A 19,366-nucleotide genomic window follows, 5' to 3' on the forward strand; every position below is an offset into this window, starting at 1 on the left:
AATAGCATCTTGCAGGAATGATGAAAGTGAATTAAATGACAAGAGGCTGTGTGCTTAGGCGTAGTTTACATTATAAATTTTGTTTTCTGGAAACTCACTGTATAAATATGATGTAGTAGAATAAACCATCTTTTCTCAAAAACTCTTATTTAGGTCTTGACACATTATTTACCTCAGAGAAAAGTGGCCAGATTATATGCAATATATAAAAATTTATTTTAATGACTTGTTTATTCTCTTTGATGATGTGTTTTTGTGATTCAGTATGTGCATACTCTTTGGTTCTCATGTTTTTAGTGTAAATATTGTGTAAATTTTACTTCTGTGGTCCTCATTTCTTAGCATTTTCATCTTTCTTCAATTCTTTCTATAGCAAAGGAAGCAATACATTTTGGGCAAAGAGTTGGTATTAAATTTTAAAACTACTTCCCTTCTAAAACCTTTTTACCTTAGGTTTTGCTGTTGAATTTATTTATTGTTTTATGTCTCATCCTTCTTTGGCACCAACTAGACAGGTCATTAATTAAACATGTAAACTGGTTCTTTGGAATGGAAATAATCTCATTCCTGAAACTACCGATAGGTTCTGTAGCTTTCTGAGCTTTGAAAGTCTAGCCGAGCCACAGAGGCAGACCCAGTTCATCCTTTGTGTGGAGGAAATGCATTCCCATGTGTCATGGAAGCCCCTGACATCACACTTTCAGCACCTGCAAGCATATACAGCACGAAACTGCCAGCGCTGGGGAGGCAGTGAAATGATTTCCAAAGTGACCTTCTAATATATGCTTGGTATAATTGTAGTAGTGTCTTATTACCAAATGTTGCACTGAATGTTATGCTTTTTTATTAGATATGTGATTTATAAAGTTGCTATATGTGATATATAAAGTTAAATGTTATTTTAAAGAATAATATCTAACATTTTGCATCCTGATTCACACCTTGAAATTATACATCTGTCAATGAGAAAATTAATTTATAATATATATATGTTTTAGTATTTGAGGTGTGCCTGAACTATAAAATATTATAAAATTGAATTGATTATATTTGCATTATGTATATATAAATAAATGTTAAATGTAATTCAAACTTATGTAATTTAGTGAGGCAGTTTGTTAGTGTAAATAATAAGTAGGATAAAATATATCTAGAAAAATTGAAATCCATAGCCTGCTTTAATGGCATATGATTGAATTTATTTAATAGCAGTTTTATTGTGTATATATAGATGGAGGTTTTAGAGTCTCAAATAGTTTATTCTGTTTGTGGTCATACCTCATTCCAGGTAGTACTGATTTATAATGGATGACTTTGGGCAAGTGAGAAGAGAGAATATTATGTGTCATGGAATATACTTTGTATGATTTCAATCCTGTTAAATCTGTTGAGTCTTACTTTTGGCCCAGAACAGGAGTTGGCAAACCATAGGCTACAGGCCAGACACCTGTAAGTGACACTTTATTGGAACATGGCAGTGCCGTACTACTGTTCTCCTATTTTCTACAGCCACTTTCTTGATCATGACAGAGTTAAATAGTTGCGACACAGACATTAGAGCCCACAGAAGCTAAAATGCTGACAGGGTCCTTAAGGAAAAAAAAAAAAAAAATGTTGGACCGTGGCCTAGAATATGGTGCATTGTAAAGAATATTCCATGTGCAGTTGAGAAAGAATGTACATACCTACTATAAACACAGGCATACCTCAGAGATACGTAATTTAGGTTCCAGACCATTACAATGGAGCAAATACTGTAACAAAGCAAGGTGCATGGATTTCTTGATTTCCCAGTGCATGTGAAAGCTACATGTGTAGCCTGTATGTAGTTACTATATGTAGTCTGTTAAGTGTGCAATGGCATTATGTCTTAAAATACAACGTGTGTGTGTTGGTCGCTCAGTCATGTCTGACTCTCTGCAACCCCACGGACTGTAGCCCACCAGACTCCTCTGTCCATGGAATTCTCCAGGCAAGAATACTGGAGTGGGTAGCCATTCCCTACTCCAGGGGATTTTCCCAATCCATGGATTGAACTTGGGTCTCCGGCATTGTAGGCAGATTCTTTATCACTGAGCCACCAGTGAAGCTCCTAAAATACAATATATATACTATAAATAATTTTTTTATTTTTTGCCAAGAATTGCTGGCCATTGTCTAAGCCAACAGTGACTCAGTCTTTTTGCTTGTGGAGGGGTCTTGCCTCTGTGACGATGACTGTTGATTGGTGAGCATGGTGGTTGCTGCAGATTGGCATGGCTGTGGCCATTTCCTAAAATGAAATAACCATGAAGTTTGACACATCAGTGGACTCTTCCTTTCTTAAACAATTTCTTCGTAGCATACAATGCTGTTTGACAGCGTCTTACCCACAGTAGAGCATCTTGCTTATAGATGCTCTTAAATAGATGGGGTGACAATGGAAACAGTGAGAGACTATTTTTTGGGGCTCCAGAATCACTGCAAATGGTGACTGCAGCCATGAAATTAAAAGACACTTGCTGCTTCGAAGAAAAGCTATGACCAACCTAGACAGCATATTAAAAAGCAGAGACATTCCTTCGCCAACAAAAGTCCATCTAGGGAAAGCTATGGTTTTTCCAGTAGTCATGTGTGGATATGAGAGTTGGACTATAAAGAAAGCTGAGTGCCGAAGAATTAACGCTTTTGAACTGTGGTGTTGGAGAAGACTCTCAAGAGTCCCTTGGACTGCAAGATGATCCAACCAGTCCATCCTAAAGGAAATCAGTCCTGAATATTCATTGGAAGGACTGATGGTGAAGCTGAAACTCCAGTACTTTGGCCACCTGATGCTAAGAACTGACTCATTGGAAAAGACCCTGATGCTTGGAACAATTGAGGACAGGAGGAGAAGGGGTTGACAGAGGATCAGATGGTTGGATGGCATCACTGACTCAATAGACGTGAGTTTGAGCAAGCTCCGGGAGTTGGTAATGGGCAGGGGAAGTCTGGCATGCTGTGGTCCATGGGGTCGCAAAGAGTTGGACACGGCTGAGCGACTAAACGGACTGAGAGCATCTTGCAAAACTGGAGTCAGTCCTCTCAAACTCTTCCACTACTTTATCAACCGAGTTTATGTTGATAAACTTAGTTGATAAAATCATTTATTGTCATTTCAAGAGACTTCATAGCATTTTCACCAAGAATGAAGCTTTCTGGAGTTATCTTTCTCCCTATGGTTCCATTTTCTACCTTTTCTAGCTCTTCAGCTTTACTTAAAATTAATCTTGGTCTCCTCTAGTTAGGCTGCAGGTCTCTGAGTTTTCCCTCATTGTGGCCTAAGCTAGAAACTGCCTCCATGAAGAAGGCTGAGGAATAAGAGGGCTCATCTTATTTGTTTCCCATTTTTCAGCAGTCGCGGGCCTGAGCTGCCTGGTTTCCACTGTCTGAATACCATTGTTTCACATGTTTTTTTCCTGATTCTTCAAGTGGTTACAGTGAGAGGTTAATTCTCCTGTCACGGGCTGATCCATCAAATTTACATTGTATATTTTGAGTTAGAGTGCTCAGTTACAGAGTTGAATATTCATTTGTTTGTGTGTTTACTGCCCAGAATGAAATGTACTTTTAAGACGTCTCATGTGATTTCGTAATTGTGCCTCTCTTTACCGCTTCTCTATTCATTAAAATAAGTCACAAACCTAGAAGCATAAGTAGAGCATGCCTAGGGATTGATAGCTTATGCTATGGAATAACTGGGCACTCACCCTGCTACTTCATTACCATGCAGCTCCGGTTGGATGTACAAGTAGGACAGATTTCAAATAAGGGCCAGCATTTTGGGAGAAGTAAAATTGCATATTCTAATGGAAGTATAGCAAGGAAGTTTTTCCTTTGCCAGGCAAGGTAATCCTTCAATTCAGAAAGGAGGAGAACACTTATATTAACCTAGAGTTGGGCAAAATCATCTAATACAACGTCTATTTTATTATAAAGTGTTGAATGTCTCTCGTAATTTATTGAGTCCGGTACTGAAAGTGAAAAACAGGATGGATTTGATTGTGTCCGTTGCTTACCCTTGTGATCTTGTGGCTGCCTGGGCTCCGCCCAGCTTCTTTGAGAGAGTATGTATTGTACTTCATATCACTAGCTTGGGAAGAGATTAAAATTCAAAACTTGAGGTCTCATTTCTACTAAATGCTTGTTGCTGTCACACCACTGTAAAGTCAAAAAGTCTTAAGTTGAACCATTGTAAGTCAGGGACCATCCATATTTAAATATCTTTCATGCTATTATTAGAGACTTAATAAAACTGTTGAACTGATGGCATCTATAAACACAGTCAAAACGTGGTACCATTTGACTTACTGTGTTTTAGATCACCCTTGGGTTTTTTTTCTTTGCCATTAAGTTAGGCAGTTTTGCAGAGAATATTAGCTCAGATCTTTGAATGATCAATTCCTGTGTCTTTAGATGGGGTACCATTTTTTTTTCTTGTATCTGGAGCCCTCTTCTTTTTCAACACTATTTTCGAGATTTCTCCTCCTAATGTGTTTCTTTCATCAAGATCCTATCCTTTCTTAGCAAGGAGCACAAATCCTCCTTCTGTTGCAGTGCTACTTCTATCATACATACAGGTTGGCCAAATTAACACTGATTAATAAAATCAGCAGGAGGATAAGGCAGTTATGTGGAGAACTTTCTCCATAAGAAACTTTTATTCCATTTCGTAAATGCATGTGTCTGGAAGGCTGTAGACATGGCTGTTAGAGAATAAAGGTGGTGCCGCCTGGGTGTGAAATTTGGTTCTAGCTCTTATTAGCCTTCTAACCTCGAGCAAGTGAGTTAGCTTCTCTAGTAATAAATTTTATTTTAACTGAATGGCTTAAATCCTGCTTACTGTGTGCCAGGCATTTTCTAAGTGCTTTACATACATTAACTCTTAATCCTCACAAGCACTCCGAATTATCCTCATTTTACATAAGGTGAAATGAAGCTCAGAAAAGTTAAATATTGTGGACAAGCTAAGAATTAGGGAGCGAACATCCTAGTAAGTTTATGTTGAAAGTCTTCCCTGGTGGTTTTCCACTGTTCTCTGTCCTTTTTGTTCCTCTTCTGGCCTTTCTCTTCCCTTTTTACCATTTTCTTCCCACCTCTCCTTCTCCACTTCTTCCCTCCTTTCCCCTAATTCTTTGCATTCCTGGTTTTGCCCCTGCCATCTTTCCCCTAGCCCTCCTCCTTTTTCTGCTTTTCTCTCCTACTTCCTCTTTTCATCCCCCAACCCCCCTGCTTCTCCTCCTTTGCCTTCTCACATTATGATGTTATTATCAGCATCTATGTACTTGGTGCTTTGAGCAATACCAAGATCAATCAGAGAGCTCCTGCCCCAAGAGCTTAGTCTAGTAGAAGCTAAAAGACAGTTACAGAAACTGCTTGTAATGAAATGGGAAGTAAGAGATTCATTGCTATAGAAAGGGAGTGGTTGTATGTTCCTTGGGAGCAGAGAAGCCTCTGTAGAGGGATAGCCTTCTTTACTGGTATCAGAAAAAGTTTTCTGAAAGACAGTTGTATTCTAACACACCATGACTAGGTATGTTTTCGTCATGTAGCAACCTCCTCCCAATTATTACATGGGATGGATCTTAATACTATGAGTCAGTGCTGGTAGATTTGAGGATACCAAGGAGAGGTCCACTTGAGTGCTGTATGTAACAAGACACAAACCCATTTGCCATTCATCACTTACTTGCTCTCTGAAGTCAGTCCCCAAATAGTTCTGAAAATTATCTTTTGTGTACACTGTCTTTTATATCACAGTACAGTTCCTTTACATCTGTGAAGTGTCATCCGCAATAAGTACCTCTTCAGGATACCCAGGTGCTTGGCCACAGGTGCCTCAGACAGTGTTACATGGGTTTTTAATTGCAGTGTATGAAGGCACATTTCAGGAAGTTTCAAAAACTAGTATATTATATCAGAATAAGTTATGATTGTTTTAGCCATATCAGCATATAAACCAGGTGTACTTTTGCCATGAGTCATCTTAGAAATATGCATCCTTGTTCATTTTTTAAAGCATCTGTGTTACATTGGAGAAAATTACATTAAAAGTTTACTGAACTTATTTTTTATCTATTTAATTTTGCTTTCCTGTTAGTATTTTGCAAGATTATATAAGTGAATTTGCATGATTGCTTTCCTTTGGATAGATGTTCAGCTGACTACATTTATTAGCCTTTATTTTTCATTTTTATTTACTGTCAAAACATATAGTATTTGGAAACTGTCAAATTGATTCTAGATATCCGAGGGGCTAAACTTTGTAGAGGGATGTAGTCAGCCTTATTAGAAAGTTGCATGATTTGGACTGCACAGAACCAGAGTCCTAAGATTAAATGGCTTTTCTACATGGTGAAGTATTGGCCAAATTCACTTGACTTCTTAGATTTCAGTTCTTGAAGAGGACAGTGGTGGTATTGGAGGGCTAACTCCTTTTATCCTTTCCAGCAATATTTCGATACTTTTAAGTTGCTCTAACAGAATGCCATAGACTACATGGCTTATAAATAACAACTGCTTCTCCCAGTTCTGGAGGGTGGGAAGTTCAAGTTCAGAGTGCCGGCAGAGTCATTGCATGGGGAGGTCTGTTCCCTGCCTTATAGAGGGCTGTCTGCTCACTGTGTCCTCAGATGATGGGAAGGGGAAGAGAGCTTTCTGGGGTTTCTCTTCTACTGCTAAGTGGCTTCAGTTGTGCCCGACTCTGTGCGGCCCCATAGACGGCAGCCCACCAGGCTCCCCCGCCCCTGGGATTCTCCAGGCAAGAACACTGGAGTGGGTTGCCATTTCCTTCTCCAATGCATGCAAGTGAAAAGTGAAGGTGAAGTCGCTTAGTCGTGTCCAACTCTTAGCGACCCCATGGACTGCAGCCTAGCAGGCTCCTCCGTCCATGGGATTTTCCAGGCAAGAGTACTGGAGTGAGGTGCCATTGCCTTCTCCGTTCTCTTCTAAGGGCACTCATATATTCATGAGAGCGCCACCATTTTAAACTAATCACCTCTCAAGAACATCATTTAGATGTTAGGGTTTCAACATGTTAATTGGAGGGGGACATAGACATTCAGACCATAGGAAGTATGAATAGTCTGTGGTCCATATGTGTTTTAATTTGTGTATGGTTGAATGGGGGCTTTCTTGGTGGCTCAAATGGTAAAGAATCCGCTTGCAGTGCAGGAGATGCGGGTTTGATTCCTGGGTTGGCAAGATCCCATGGAGAAGGGAATGGCTACCCACCCTAGTATTCTTGCCTGGAGAATTCCATGGACAGAGGAGCCAGGTGGTCTGTGGTCCATTGGGTTGCAAAGAGTTGTACGTGACTGACGCTTTTATAGTTAAATGGTGGTAGGTTGGACGCATTTGGGAGAAACTTTGAAAATGAATGAAATTTTGCAACAGGAAAAAGAAGTGATACAAACTAACGGTCTATTTTTTTAGTCCTAAGTAAGATATCAGGAGGGGTGTTCTCTAAACAGGTACAAAATGAAATTGAAAATCATAAATAACTAATGTAGGGACATTTAGAGAAGAAAAGTTTTTAGGAAAATGTTCAAACCAGGCAAGGTAATTTAAAAACCTAGGTATTTTACTTCCCAATTTTACCTTATTCTGAGTGAACTATTGCTTCTGCACATGGTTTGATGTTCAGTGAACATTTCTGAAATCAATTGATTGAAAATTTTAATAAGTAAGTATTAATTTTTAATGAAAAGACAAATCTATGCTGTGTATGTGGTACAGAACTCTATGGAAGGACTTCCTCTCAACTGTTTAGCCCTAAGAAGATGAATAGCTCAAAGAAGAGTTGGTCCAACATGGACAGAGTTGGCCTAAGAATTAACAGTTCCAGTTGGGTGGGGGCTGTTCAGTCACTAGGTCGTTGGTAACTCTTTGCGACCCCATGGACTGCAGCACATCAATTGGGTTAAGAACTTAAAATCATCTTACAAAAGAACAAGGTCAGTGATGGGTTTTTAAATACTCCTCTTTATGAGTATTATCCTGAATGTGTGCACGAGGTATTCTGAGTCAGAGTTCTGTTCTCTAGTTTTTATAAACCCTTGACTCATGCAGCTACAGATTAGTGGTCCTGTACGAATAGCCGCATATTCATATCTGAAAGATGAGAAAATGAGATTTCCCCTCAACTGATAAGTGCGGTGGTGGCAGCGGTGCTTCTCCCTTCGTGAAAGGCTCCCTGGGGACATTTTATGGGCCTGAACCTTAACCCCAGCCCACTTTTATATCAGTGAAATCTCTCCAGCAGGAAGATTCTCCCTGTGTCTTGTCTTTTGTGACATGGGATGTCTCCTGGGATGTCTCTAGACCTAGGGATGTCTCTAGGTTCTGGGCTTTACCTCTTTGGACTTATAACAGCCAACAGTAATATTCAGTCTCTAGGGACCTTTTCTTTCTATAATAATTTGGCTATCTTGAGAAGATATAACAGAAGTTATATTAGGATTTTGAATCAAAGCAATTAATGGGGTAAAAAGCTGGATCTAGTTTTTATGGTTGGTATGTGAAGAGCAGAATATTTCTGGAAGACATGAAAGCAAGCAGTCTCTTCTTTATCTCAAATATACATTGGAAGCTCAGAAGCTAGGGTGTTTGGCAGGAGTATTGAGAAGTCCAGGGATGTTTTATTTCTCCACAGTTAGGTATTTTTAGTGGGAAGAAATTCTACCAGGTCATACAGATGTCTTATAATAGGAAAGGATGGCTTATGTAGATACAGTAAGGGAGGTTTTCCTAAAGGAGTTCTGAAAATGGTAGGGAAGAGAAAAAAGATAATTGTGATAGAATTAGAAACATCCGTTTGGAGAATCCTCTCATTCTATTTAGTAACCGTGATCTTTGTGGTATTGCAGACAAAACTAGAAGACTCCTATTTCTAGAAATATGTCAGTAGGCTATTTGGAAAATGTTTTTGAACTGACTTATGTGCTCCAAAAATGCCTCATCCTCATTATCATTTGTTCTGTTACAATCTGTTGAAAGTTTTGAACTGATGTGAAGGTAAAATGTCGCAGTTGTCTATTTGTAGAAAGTACTATGCAAAGACTGAGAGTCCCTGTGCTAGGGTTTTGAACTGGGAGCTTTTGTTAAAGCAGTAATCTTCTTTAATCTTCATCTGTTTTTTTTAAGCAAGATAAATATTGACTGATAGTGAGACTAAATTGACACATTATTTGAATACCTGGAATTCCCCTCAGTCTTTTCTAAGTGAAAATTAAGTGCATAAGATATAATATCCCATTCACTCTGAAAACAGACTGTTTCTTTTTCCTTTTGAGTACCTTAGGTCTCTCTCTGGTTCTTATAATCATAATTTTAAAGGTTAGCTGCTAAACAGTCTTAAATAATTGACTTACTTGGAACTCTTTCTTTCAGCTTCCTGCCTGAATTCATCAGTGGAGACTTTGATTCTATTAGGCCTGAAGTTAGAGAATACTACGCTATTAAGGTAAACCATTAGCACTTTTATATTTAAGGTCTTATGTGATTGCTTTCCCCCTTTTTTTTCCTCTGTTTTCCTTACTGTATGTGTAGGGATTGAGAAACTCATTTTTCTTAGTTACTTTGTTACTTCGGTAGTCTTTCTAGCAGTTGTCCTACAGGTTCAAGTGGAAGTTTAGAAAGTGACAAGTAGAAGCACAATCTTAGAAAGTCTGTGGCCATCAGATAAGCATTAATGCTTAGTCTTCTAAGCATGTATATATTAAATGAATTTATAGCTTTTGATTCATTAAAAGTATACTGTGTTGTCTACGTCTTCGTGAGTTACGTATTTTTCACAGATCATTTTAAATTTCATTTAATGAATGGTACTGTATTTTACTTAAACAGTTTCCAACTGATGTACATTTAAATTTTGTCCATTTGTATTGTTAGTGAAAAAAAAAAAATCTTTGTAAATGAATTTTTGTAAAAACGCCTTATGGTGCATTCCTAGAATTTTAGAGGACTTCCCTGGTGGCTCAGTGGTAAAGAATCCACATGCCAAAGCGGGAGACATAAGAGACTTGGGTTCGATCCCTGGGTCAGGAAGATCCCCTGGAGGAGGGAATGGCAACCCTCTCCAGTATCCTTGGCTGGGAAATTCCATGGGGTTGCGAAAGAGTCAGGCACATCTTAGCAACTACACAGCAACAACCACAGAATTTTAGAACCAAAGGGTTTTTTTTTTTTAATATTTGATTTTCTTAAACCTATTATTACTCTTCTGAATAACACTTCATTAAAACTTGAAATTAGTAATAATGTAGAGCTTATCAAGGTGTTCATTTTGTCACTGTTGTGCAGATCTTCCAAAGATCTTTGCCCTTAAGAACATACAAGCAAACTATTTGAGGATGATAGAAGACAGAGTAATGTCTTCTGCTAATTAGGAATTCAAGCTCTCACTGGCTCTAGAGGACAATGCAAGGTTTTTAAAATGAAAATTATAGCATCAGCAATTCTTCTAGCCACAGTACCATCATCTGTGTTATTCTGAACTGGCATTAGTAAATTATGCATATTATAAAGAAAAAGCAATTATTGAGAGAAGCTTTAAATTCTTTGTGAGGCTTGAGGATAGATGAGATAAATTCAGAAACAAGAAAAAAGAAAGCATTTGTAGGATGGAAGTAAAGGAGGAGCAAGAGAGTGAGGCAGGGAAGGGAAAAAGAACAAAAGAAAGAGAAGAAAAGGGAAATAGGAATCTAGGTGAGGAAGCAAGTTACCAAGGTTATAAGGTGTGGGCTGTTGTGATGGAAATTCTGAGGCCAGCAATGAATGCAGATCTGTGCACCCACGCCATCTACCCAGCAGCTGATCAGACTTCCCATCAGCAAATGAAGACTGTTCCCAAGTCAGTGTTTGATATTCATGCTCAATTACTTTAACATTGCCATGTTTCTGTTCATTCCCCACAGTCTCACTTCTCATTAACTCCATACCTCAGCCTCGTTGGGATGGAAAGCCCTCAGCCTTGCTTACAAACCAGAGTTTTGCCAATTCATAGACATTAATCATATCTTCAGGAGCAGAAGAAACAGCAGGAGAGGCAGGGACAAGCAGACTCAGAAACCAGTGGAAGATCTGGCCAGATGTGTCTGTTCTTTCTCTCTCTCTCTCCTTCCATTTCTCCCCTCCCCTCCGCTCCCCCCGCCCGGCCAGCCACCCACTCTTATGCTGCAGGCTTGCCAGAACTGCACGTGTCCGTCTGATAGTTATTGCAGAGGATAAGGACATAGCTGGAAAGACTGGGAAGCCAGGGTTTTTAGTTTTTGAATGGCTCAGGAGTAAAGGAAAATTTTGAGTTAATACCTTCAGATGAATTTCTCTTGCATTTCCTGGATCACTTTTGATTTTAATCTCCAAAAGTCATTTATGTTTGTTGAGGTTTAGTTCGAAAAGGAAGATTAACTGAACCTTCTAATTTCTACATTGCATACGTGTAAGTTGATGGAGTATAATCAAGTTTTGTTTTGTTTTGTTTTTTCCTTCATGTATAGATGAGAATCCATTGCTTTTGAATTCTTTGGGTGTGTTCCTACAGGGTTCCAGAGACGTCTTGTAGAAGCTCATGTGCCCTGTAGAGCACATGGTGAATGTTTGGCTGTGGTTAATAATAATGGTAATGACAACAAGTTAATGCAGTGTTACACAGAATTCATGTAAGCCATTATCTCCAACTGAAACACTTGCTTTGTTACAAGTGAAAGGAGGTTATTTCCACTTTCATACACATTTTCTTTTTTTGTACCTTGTCTGGATCTTCAATGAAGGTAAATCTGAGGCTCTATTGTGGAAAGTAAAATAAGGAAGAAATTTAAAATGCTAAATTTTTGTTTGAAGCATGAAGCAGATTCATAGCCAGCACTGATTCATTTGACTTTAAAATTGGTTTGCATGATAAACTTCTGAAAACACTAAAATATCAAGTGGTTGGTTTGTCAGCTTCTAAACAGAGTATATCCCAGTTCTTGCCATTTGTATTCACTAGTTATTACTACGTAATAAATTGTCCTAAAATTTAGCAGCTTAAAACAGCAAATAATTAGCCATAAAAAGGAACGCATTTGAGTCAGTTCTAGTGAGGTGGATGAACCTAGAGCCTATTACACAGAGTGAAGTGAGGCAAAAAGAGAATTGTATATTATTCATAACACATATATATGGAATCTAGAAAAATGGTACTGATGAACCTATTTGCGGGGCAGAAATAGAGATGCTGACATAGAGAACAGACTTTGGACATGGTGAGGGGAAGGAGAGGGTAGGATGAATTGAGAGAGTAGCGTTGAAACATATTTGCTACCCTATGTGAAACAGGCAGCTGATGGGCAACTGATGTAGAGCTCAGGGAGCTGGTGCCTTGTGCTCTGTGATGGCCTGGAGGGGTGGGATAGGGTTGGGGGGAGCTAAAGAGGGAGTGGACATATGTATACTTACAGCTGACTCACATCAGTTGGATGGCAGAAGCCAACACAACATTGTTAAGCAATTATCTCCAGTTTAAAAAAAAAAACAGCAAACGGTGTTTCTCTCACAGGGTCTCTTGGTAAGACATATGAGAGTCAATTATCTAATAACAGGGTGGTTCTGGTTCAAGGTTTCTCATGAAGTTATAGCACAGCCTGGTTTTTCAGGCCTCTCAAGCCTCCCTGGGGGCTACAGAAATTGTTTCCGCATTGCTCTGCTTGTTGGTTTTACTGTCCGTTATTGCTCACTGGGTCTTGGTTGGAGGTGTCAGCTCCTTGCCAGTAGGCTGCTCACATCATGGCAGACGGCTTACCAGGAAAAGAGGAAGGGAAAAGAAAACATACATGCAAGAGAGCTTGCTGAAACAGTAATTGTGGTCTTTTTTATAACTTGATTTCATCAGTGATATATCATCTTCCTGTCTCTTCTCCCAGATGTTGTTGGTCATACAGATTAACCCTGGTAAGTCTGCAAAAAGGCTGCATAAGGGCGTCAATATCAGTAGGCAAGGATCATTGATAGCTATGTGGAGAGGGGCTAACAAACCATTTGACTTAGTAGTGATAAAGCTGGATTGTTAGGCAATGAGAAAAATATTTTCACATCATCACAGTGCATTCTTGGTCTTTAATTGGTAATATATAACCTGATGCCTCAGATGGTAAAGAATCTGCCTGCAATGCAGGAGACCCCGGTTGGATCTCATGGTCTGGAAGATCCCCTGGAGAAGGGCATGGCACCCCACTTCAGTATTCTTGCCTGGAGAATTCCAGGGAGAGAGGAGCCTGGTGGGCTCCAGTCCATGGGGTCACAAACTTTCACTTTTATGTAAGAAGGAAGAGGAAAACATAACCATTAGCACATTTTCTTTGATTAGATCTTTATATGCATAACCTTCTTCAAGTTAGGTAACATCCCAACCACTTAATCACTACTCTTTATGTATATAACCCTTAAATTATTTATTCCTTTGGGTTTTGGTCAAGATGGGGAGCAAGCTCTGATCCACCACTTAATTCCATATGGTCCATGGGATAAGAGCTAGGATGTACAATTTATGCCTCTTGTTAACGTACAGCAGTTTGAAAACTAGATTTTAGTGAAGCCATGGTGTACCACTGGATCCATGCCAAAGCATAACCTGAAATTTCAAATAAGTAGCAGTGTGACTTGTCACTGTCCATGTGTTTTTCTATGCTGATAGTTTTAATATTAAACATATAGATATGATATGGTTGTAGTTGACCAACTGATTGCCGTCCACTTCCCGAGGCATATGGTATACCATTCTTAATTTATTCCATAAAGCCTCCTTTTCAGATAGCTGTGACATCTTTGTGTTTCCCCCTTTGCCCATTTGTCTTAGTTCTTCTCTGCCTGATTCACTAATATGAACTCAGAATGAGGAATGTCTCTTACAGATTTTCCCCTTGATATTTTATTTTACTTTTTATCTTTCACTTTCTGAGTCAGTCAGTGTTTCCTTGATTCAAGGCTAAAATCACCTACTTCAGTCTTTTTAATTATTCCATCAATCATGCCCTCATGTGTTTCAGTTTCCTGAGACCTTTTGAAGAAACTGTAATATCTCATGTAACTTCTGATACTCTTTCATTGTTGTATAGTCTTTGGGGTCTTTACCGGATATAGGAATGGGATTTTAAAGCATGCTTCCTTATACTTAGAATGTTAGGCACTCGTTGCAGTATTTAATGTCTTAAAGAGTCACAGAATAAATTGTTTTTCCATAAATGTAGATGTGTAGGATAGAAGATAATAATATGTTATAAATATAATGATAAAAATGTAAAATAGTTTAAAATGTAACAGACATTAAACTGTGTTATTTAGCCAAATTTTATGATGTGGAAGCTCAGGCTCAAAAAACTTAAAAGACTTTAGGAAAATGATAGAGACAGCTAGCTTTTGGATACGGAGAAGGCAATGACACCCCACTCCAGTACTCTTGCCTGGAAAATCCCATGGATGGAGGAGCCTGGAAGGTTGCAGTCCACGGGGTCGCTGAGGGTCGGACATGACTGAGCGACTTCATTTTCACTTTTCACTTTCATGCATTGGAGAAGGAAATGGCAACCCACTCCAGTGTTCTTGCCTGGAGAATCCCAGGGATGGCAGAGCCTGGTGGGCTGCTGTCTATGGGGTCGCACAGAGTTGGGCACGACTGAAGTGACTTAGCAGCAGCAGCAGCAGCTTTTGGATGAGTGTCCTTTTTTTTTAATGAAAAGAATTTTGTGAAAACTAGGATTCAGTTCCTAGCACTACTTTTCAACAGACTACATATTTGGTCTGTTGGGCAGGATTGTTGTTTCTTGCACAAGGTAATTAACATCTGCAGGAAAGAATGCCAGCAATGCAATGATAGTCAGTGTGAGAACCGGACGCTTTCCCTTCACATTTCCATCATGTCAGTGTCCTTCACCCCCAACCCTGGAGCGGCAAGAGGGGAACTGCAGTAGTTGGGCTAGACAAAGAGTGGCCAAACAGACCAATAGGTCATTAAGTTGTTTTTGTCCTTTAGTCGCTAACTCACGTTAGACTCTTTGCAACCCCATGAACTTCAGCACACCAGGCTTTCCTGTCCTTCACAGCCTCCTAGAGTTTGTTCACGCTCATATTCATCAAGTTGGTGATGCCATCCAACCATGTCATCCTTGTTGTCCCCTTCTCCTGCTCTCAATCTTTGCCGGCATCAGGGTCTTTTCCAGTGAGCTGGCTCTTCGTATCAGGTGGCCAAAGTATTGGAGCTTTGACTTTAGCAGCAGTCCTTCCAATGAATATTTTGACTGGTTTAGTCTCCTTGCTGCCCAAGGGAGTGTCAAGAGTCTTCTCCAGCATCGCAATTCAGAAGTGTCAATTCTTCGGTGCTCAGACTTCTTTTGATCCAACTCTCATGTCGGTACATGACTTACAGAAAAACTGTAGCTTTGACTATATGGACCTTTCTCAGCAAAGTACTGTCTCTACTTTTCAGTATGCTGTCTGGGTTTGTCATAACTTTTCTTCCAGGAGCAAGTGTCTTTTAATTTGATGGCTGTGGTCACCATCCACAGTGACTTTGGAGCCCAAGAAAATAAAATCTGTCACTGTTTCTACTTTTTCCCCATCTATTTGTCATGAAGTGATGGGACCAGATGCCATGGTTTTCATTTTTTGAATGTTGAGTTTTAAGCCAGCTTTTTCAGTCTCCTCTTTCATCCTCTTCAAGAGGCTCTTTAGTTCCTCTTCACTTTCAGCCATTAAAGTGGTATCGTCTGCATATCTGTTGTTCATTTGCTTAGTCATCTCCGACTCTTTGTAATCCCCTGGCCTGCAGCATGCCAGGCTTCCCTGTCCTGTACCATTCTCTTGCTCAAACTCATGTCCATTGAGTTGGTGATGACATCTGACAATGTCATCCTCTGTTGTCCCCTTCTCCTCCTGCCTTCAGTTTTTCCCAGCATCAGGATTTTTTCGGATGAGTTGGCTCTTTGCATCACATAGCCAAAGTATTGAAGGTTCCGCTTCAGCATCAGTTCTTCCAATGAATATTCAGGGTTGATTTCATTTAGAGTTGACTGGTTTGTTCTCTTTGCTGTCCAAGGGACTGCAAGGAGATATTTTTTTTTGCATATCTGAGGTTGTTGGTATTTCTCCCAATAATCTTGATTCCAACTTATAATTCATACAGCCTGGCATTTCACATAATGTACTCTTCATATGCTAAATAAGCAGGTGACAGTGTACAGCCTTCCTCAGTAATCAGTGCAAAGAAATAGAGGAAAATAATAGAATGGGAAAGACTAGAGATCTCTTCAAAAATTAGAGATACCAAGGGAACATTTCATGCAAAGATGGGCTCAATAAAGGACAGAAATGGTAGGGACCTAACAGAAGCAGAAGATATTAAGAAGACGTGGCAAGGATACACAGAACTGTACAAAAAAGATCTTCATGACCCAGATAATCACGATGCTGTGGTCATTCACCTAGAGACAGGCATCCTGGAATGTGAAGTCAAGTGGGCCTTAGGAAGCATCACTACGAACAAAGCTAGAGGAGGTGATAGAGTTCCAGTAGAGCTGTTTCAAGTCCTAAAAGATTTGTGCACTCAATATGCCAGCAAATTTGGAAAACTCAGCAGTGGCCACAGGACTGGAAAAGGTCAGTTTTCATTCCAATTTCAAAGAAAGGCAATGCCAAAGAATGCTCAAACTACCACACAACTGCACTCATCTCACACGCTAGCAAGGTAATGCTCAAAATTCTCTAAGCCAGGCTTCAACAGTACATGAACCGTGAACTCCCAGATATTCAAGCTGAATTGAGAAGAGGCAGAGGAACCGGAGATCAAATTGCCAACATCCATTGGATCATCGAAAAAGCAAAAGAATTCCAGAACAACATCTACTTTTGCTTTATTGACTATGCCAAAGCCGTTGACTGTGTGGATTACAAAAATCTGTGGAAAATTCTGAAAGAGATGGGAATACCAGACCACCTGACCTGCCTCTTGAGAAATCTATATGCAGGTTAGGAAGCAACAGTTAGAACTGGACATGAAACAACAGACTGGTTCCAAATAGGAAAAGGAGTCTGTCAAGGCTGTATATTGTCACCCTGCTTATTTAACTAATGGCAGAGTACATCACAAGAAATTCTGGGCTGGATGAAGCACAAGCTGGAATCAAGATTGCCGGCAGAAGTATCAATAACCTCAGATATGCAGATGACACACCCTTATGGCAGAAAGTGAAGAGGAACTAAAGAGTCTTTTGATGAAAGTGAAAGCGGAGAGTGAAACAGTTGGTTTAAAACTCAACTAAGATCTTCAGAAAACTAAGATCATGGCATCTGGTTCAATTTCTTCATGGCAAATGGTTGGGGAAACAATGGAAACAGTGAGAGACTTTATTTTTTGGGACTGCAAAATCACTGCAGATGGTGACTGCAGCCATGAAATTAAAAGATGCTTGCTTCTTGGAAGAAAAGCTATGACCAACCTAAATAGCATTTTAAAAAGCAGAGACATTACTTTGCCAACAAAGGTCCGTCTAGTCAAAGCTATGGTTCTTCCAGTAGTCATGTATGGATGTGAGAGTTGAACTATAAAGAAAGCTGAGCGCCAAAGAATTAATGCTTTTGAACTGTGGTGTTGGAGAAGACTCTTGAGAGTCCCTTGGACTGCAGGCAGTTCCAGCCAGTCCATCCTAAAGGAAATTAGTCCTGAATATTCATTGGAAGGACTGATGCTGAAGTGCCAATACTTTGGCCGCCTGATGTGAAGAACTGACTCATTAGAAAAGACCCTGATGCTGGGAAAGATTGAAGGGACGACAGAGGATGAGATTGTTGAGTGACATCACCAGCTCGATCAACATGAGTTTGAGTAAGCTCCGCGAGTTGGTGATGGACAGGGAGGCCCTGTGTGCTGCAGTCCATGGGGTCACAAAGAGTCAGATACAACTGAGCGAATGAAGTGATGAACTGAATGTTACACATGTGGAGGAGCTCTCAAAATGCTTAAAGAATAGGTTAATACAAAGTGGTAGTATTTTGTTTTACTTTGCATAATTGTTTACTTAAGAGCTTTTGAATAGCTATACTTAGTAACATTGGTTTTAAAGGGATTTCTAATCATTTCTTTTCCATAAGTATATAATTTATAATTTGCTTCATAATCCAAATCAATGATAACATACTTTTGAGTTTGACAATGCCTTGGGTTCAATTTTGTTTAAATTTAACAGAATCTGGACAGATGCTTTTAATCTTCAGTGAAAAACATCTGCATTGCTCTGCCTAATGTCATGTATCTTATTATTTTCTCCTGTAGCTGTGTCTCCTACCCACTTCTGCCCAGCCAGATGTCAGAATATTTTATACGTGGTAATATTGGGGATCTTTCTGACCCAGGGATCGAACCTCCTCCTGCATTGCAGGCAGATTCTTTATCATCTGAGCCACCAGGGCAGTCTAAAATTAATAAATTTAGAGAAAAGGCAAGTTGGATTAGGAGAAACTTAAAACATTAGCAAGTTTGACTCTTAATGCCAGATGGAGAAAATTGTATAAATATATAAAGCTCAATTCCATTTATTGATATACTTTTTTAAGTGGATAACTCTCTCTCTCTCTCACACACACACACATATCCCCTGAGTACAGTAATTTCTTAGGCTTAAGCTTGAAAACTAATTAACATATGCTGAGCTATAAAGGCTTTGTTAAGGGAATTATAGACAGGCAGTTTCCACTGACAACTGAGTGACAGGTTCTTCACTTTATATTCTTACAACTGGTTGGCTTCTGCTTATTAGCATCTCAGGAAGGGAACGATGAGACAGCCAAGGGACTTTATGTGAGTCTGTTTCAGGAATACACCTTCATTCTTGTGCTTGCCTCAATCGTAGTCCTTTCAAATTGTCTTTAATTTTCAAAGCCTGTTTTGTTTTAATTTGTTTAACATGTTTAAGGCATTTAAAAAGGGGGAGCCTATGCCCTTTAAATTTCTCTTTGTGATCCCCTGGACTGTAGCCCACCAGGCTCTTCTGTCCCTGGAATTTTCCAGGCCAGCATACTGCAGTGGATTTTCATACCCTCCTCCAGGGATCTTCCCCACCCAGGGATTGAACCCAGCGTTGCAGGCAGATTCTTTACTGTCTGAGCCACCAGGGAAGCTCTGTAAATTTCTAAGCCCTCTCCAGTGCCTCAGCGATGACTCCAGGGCCAGGCCAGCCTGCTGCTTCTCTAACTCTGCGATCTCTGTGGTCTCTGTGACCGTTTCTCTCTCCTCATTCATTAGGCTCATGGAACCCGCTTCTCATCAGTTCTCCCCCATGTATTCCTTCCTTTGTTTTTTCCTTGCAGAACCTGATTGAAA

The 19,366-nt window shown here is 39.7% G+C and overlaps 1 protein-coding gene across 2 annotated transcripts in view; it reads left to right on the forward strand.

The window, feature by feature from the left end:
- Positions 1-19,366, forward strand: part of TPK1 (thiamin pyrophosphokinase 1) — a 383,898-nt gene that overhangs the window by 172,224 nt on the left and 192,308 nt on the right. For both annotated transcript variants that reach the window (XM_018046829.1, XM_018046830.1), the window contains exon 5: positions 9,409-9,481. In XM_018046829.1, the coding sequence (XP_017902318.1) occupies positions 9,409-9,481 (73 nt within the window). The remainder of the gene's footprint in view (positions 1-9,408; positions 9,482-19,366) is intronic.

The sequence above is a fragment of the Capra hircus genome, chromosome 4 (assembly GCF_001704415.2).
Source record: "Capra hircus breed San Clemente chromosome 4, ASM170441v1, whole genome shotgun sequence".
Classification (NCBI taxonomy): Eukaryota; Metazoa; Chordata; class Mammalia; order Artiodactyla; family Bovidae; genus Capra; species Capra hircus.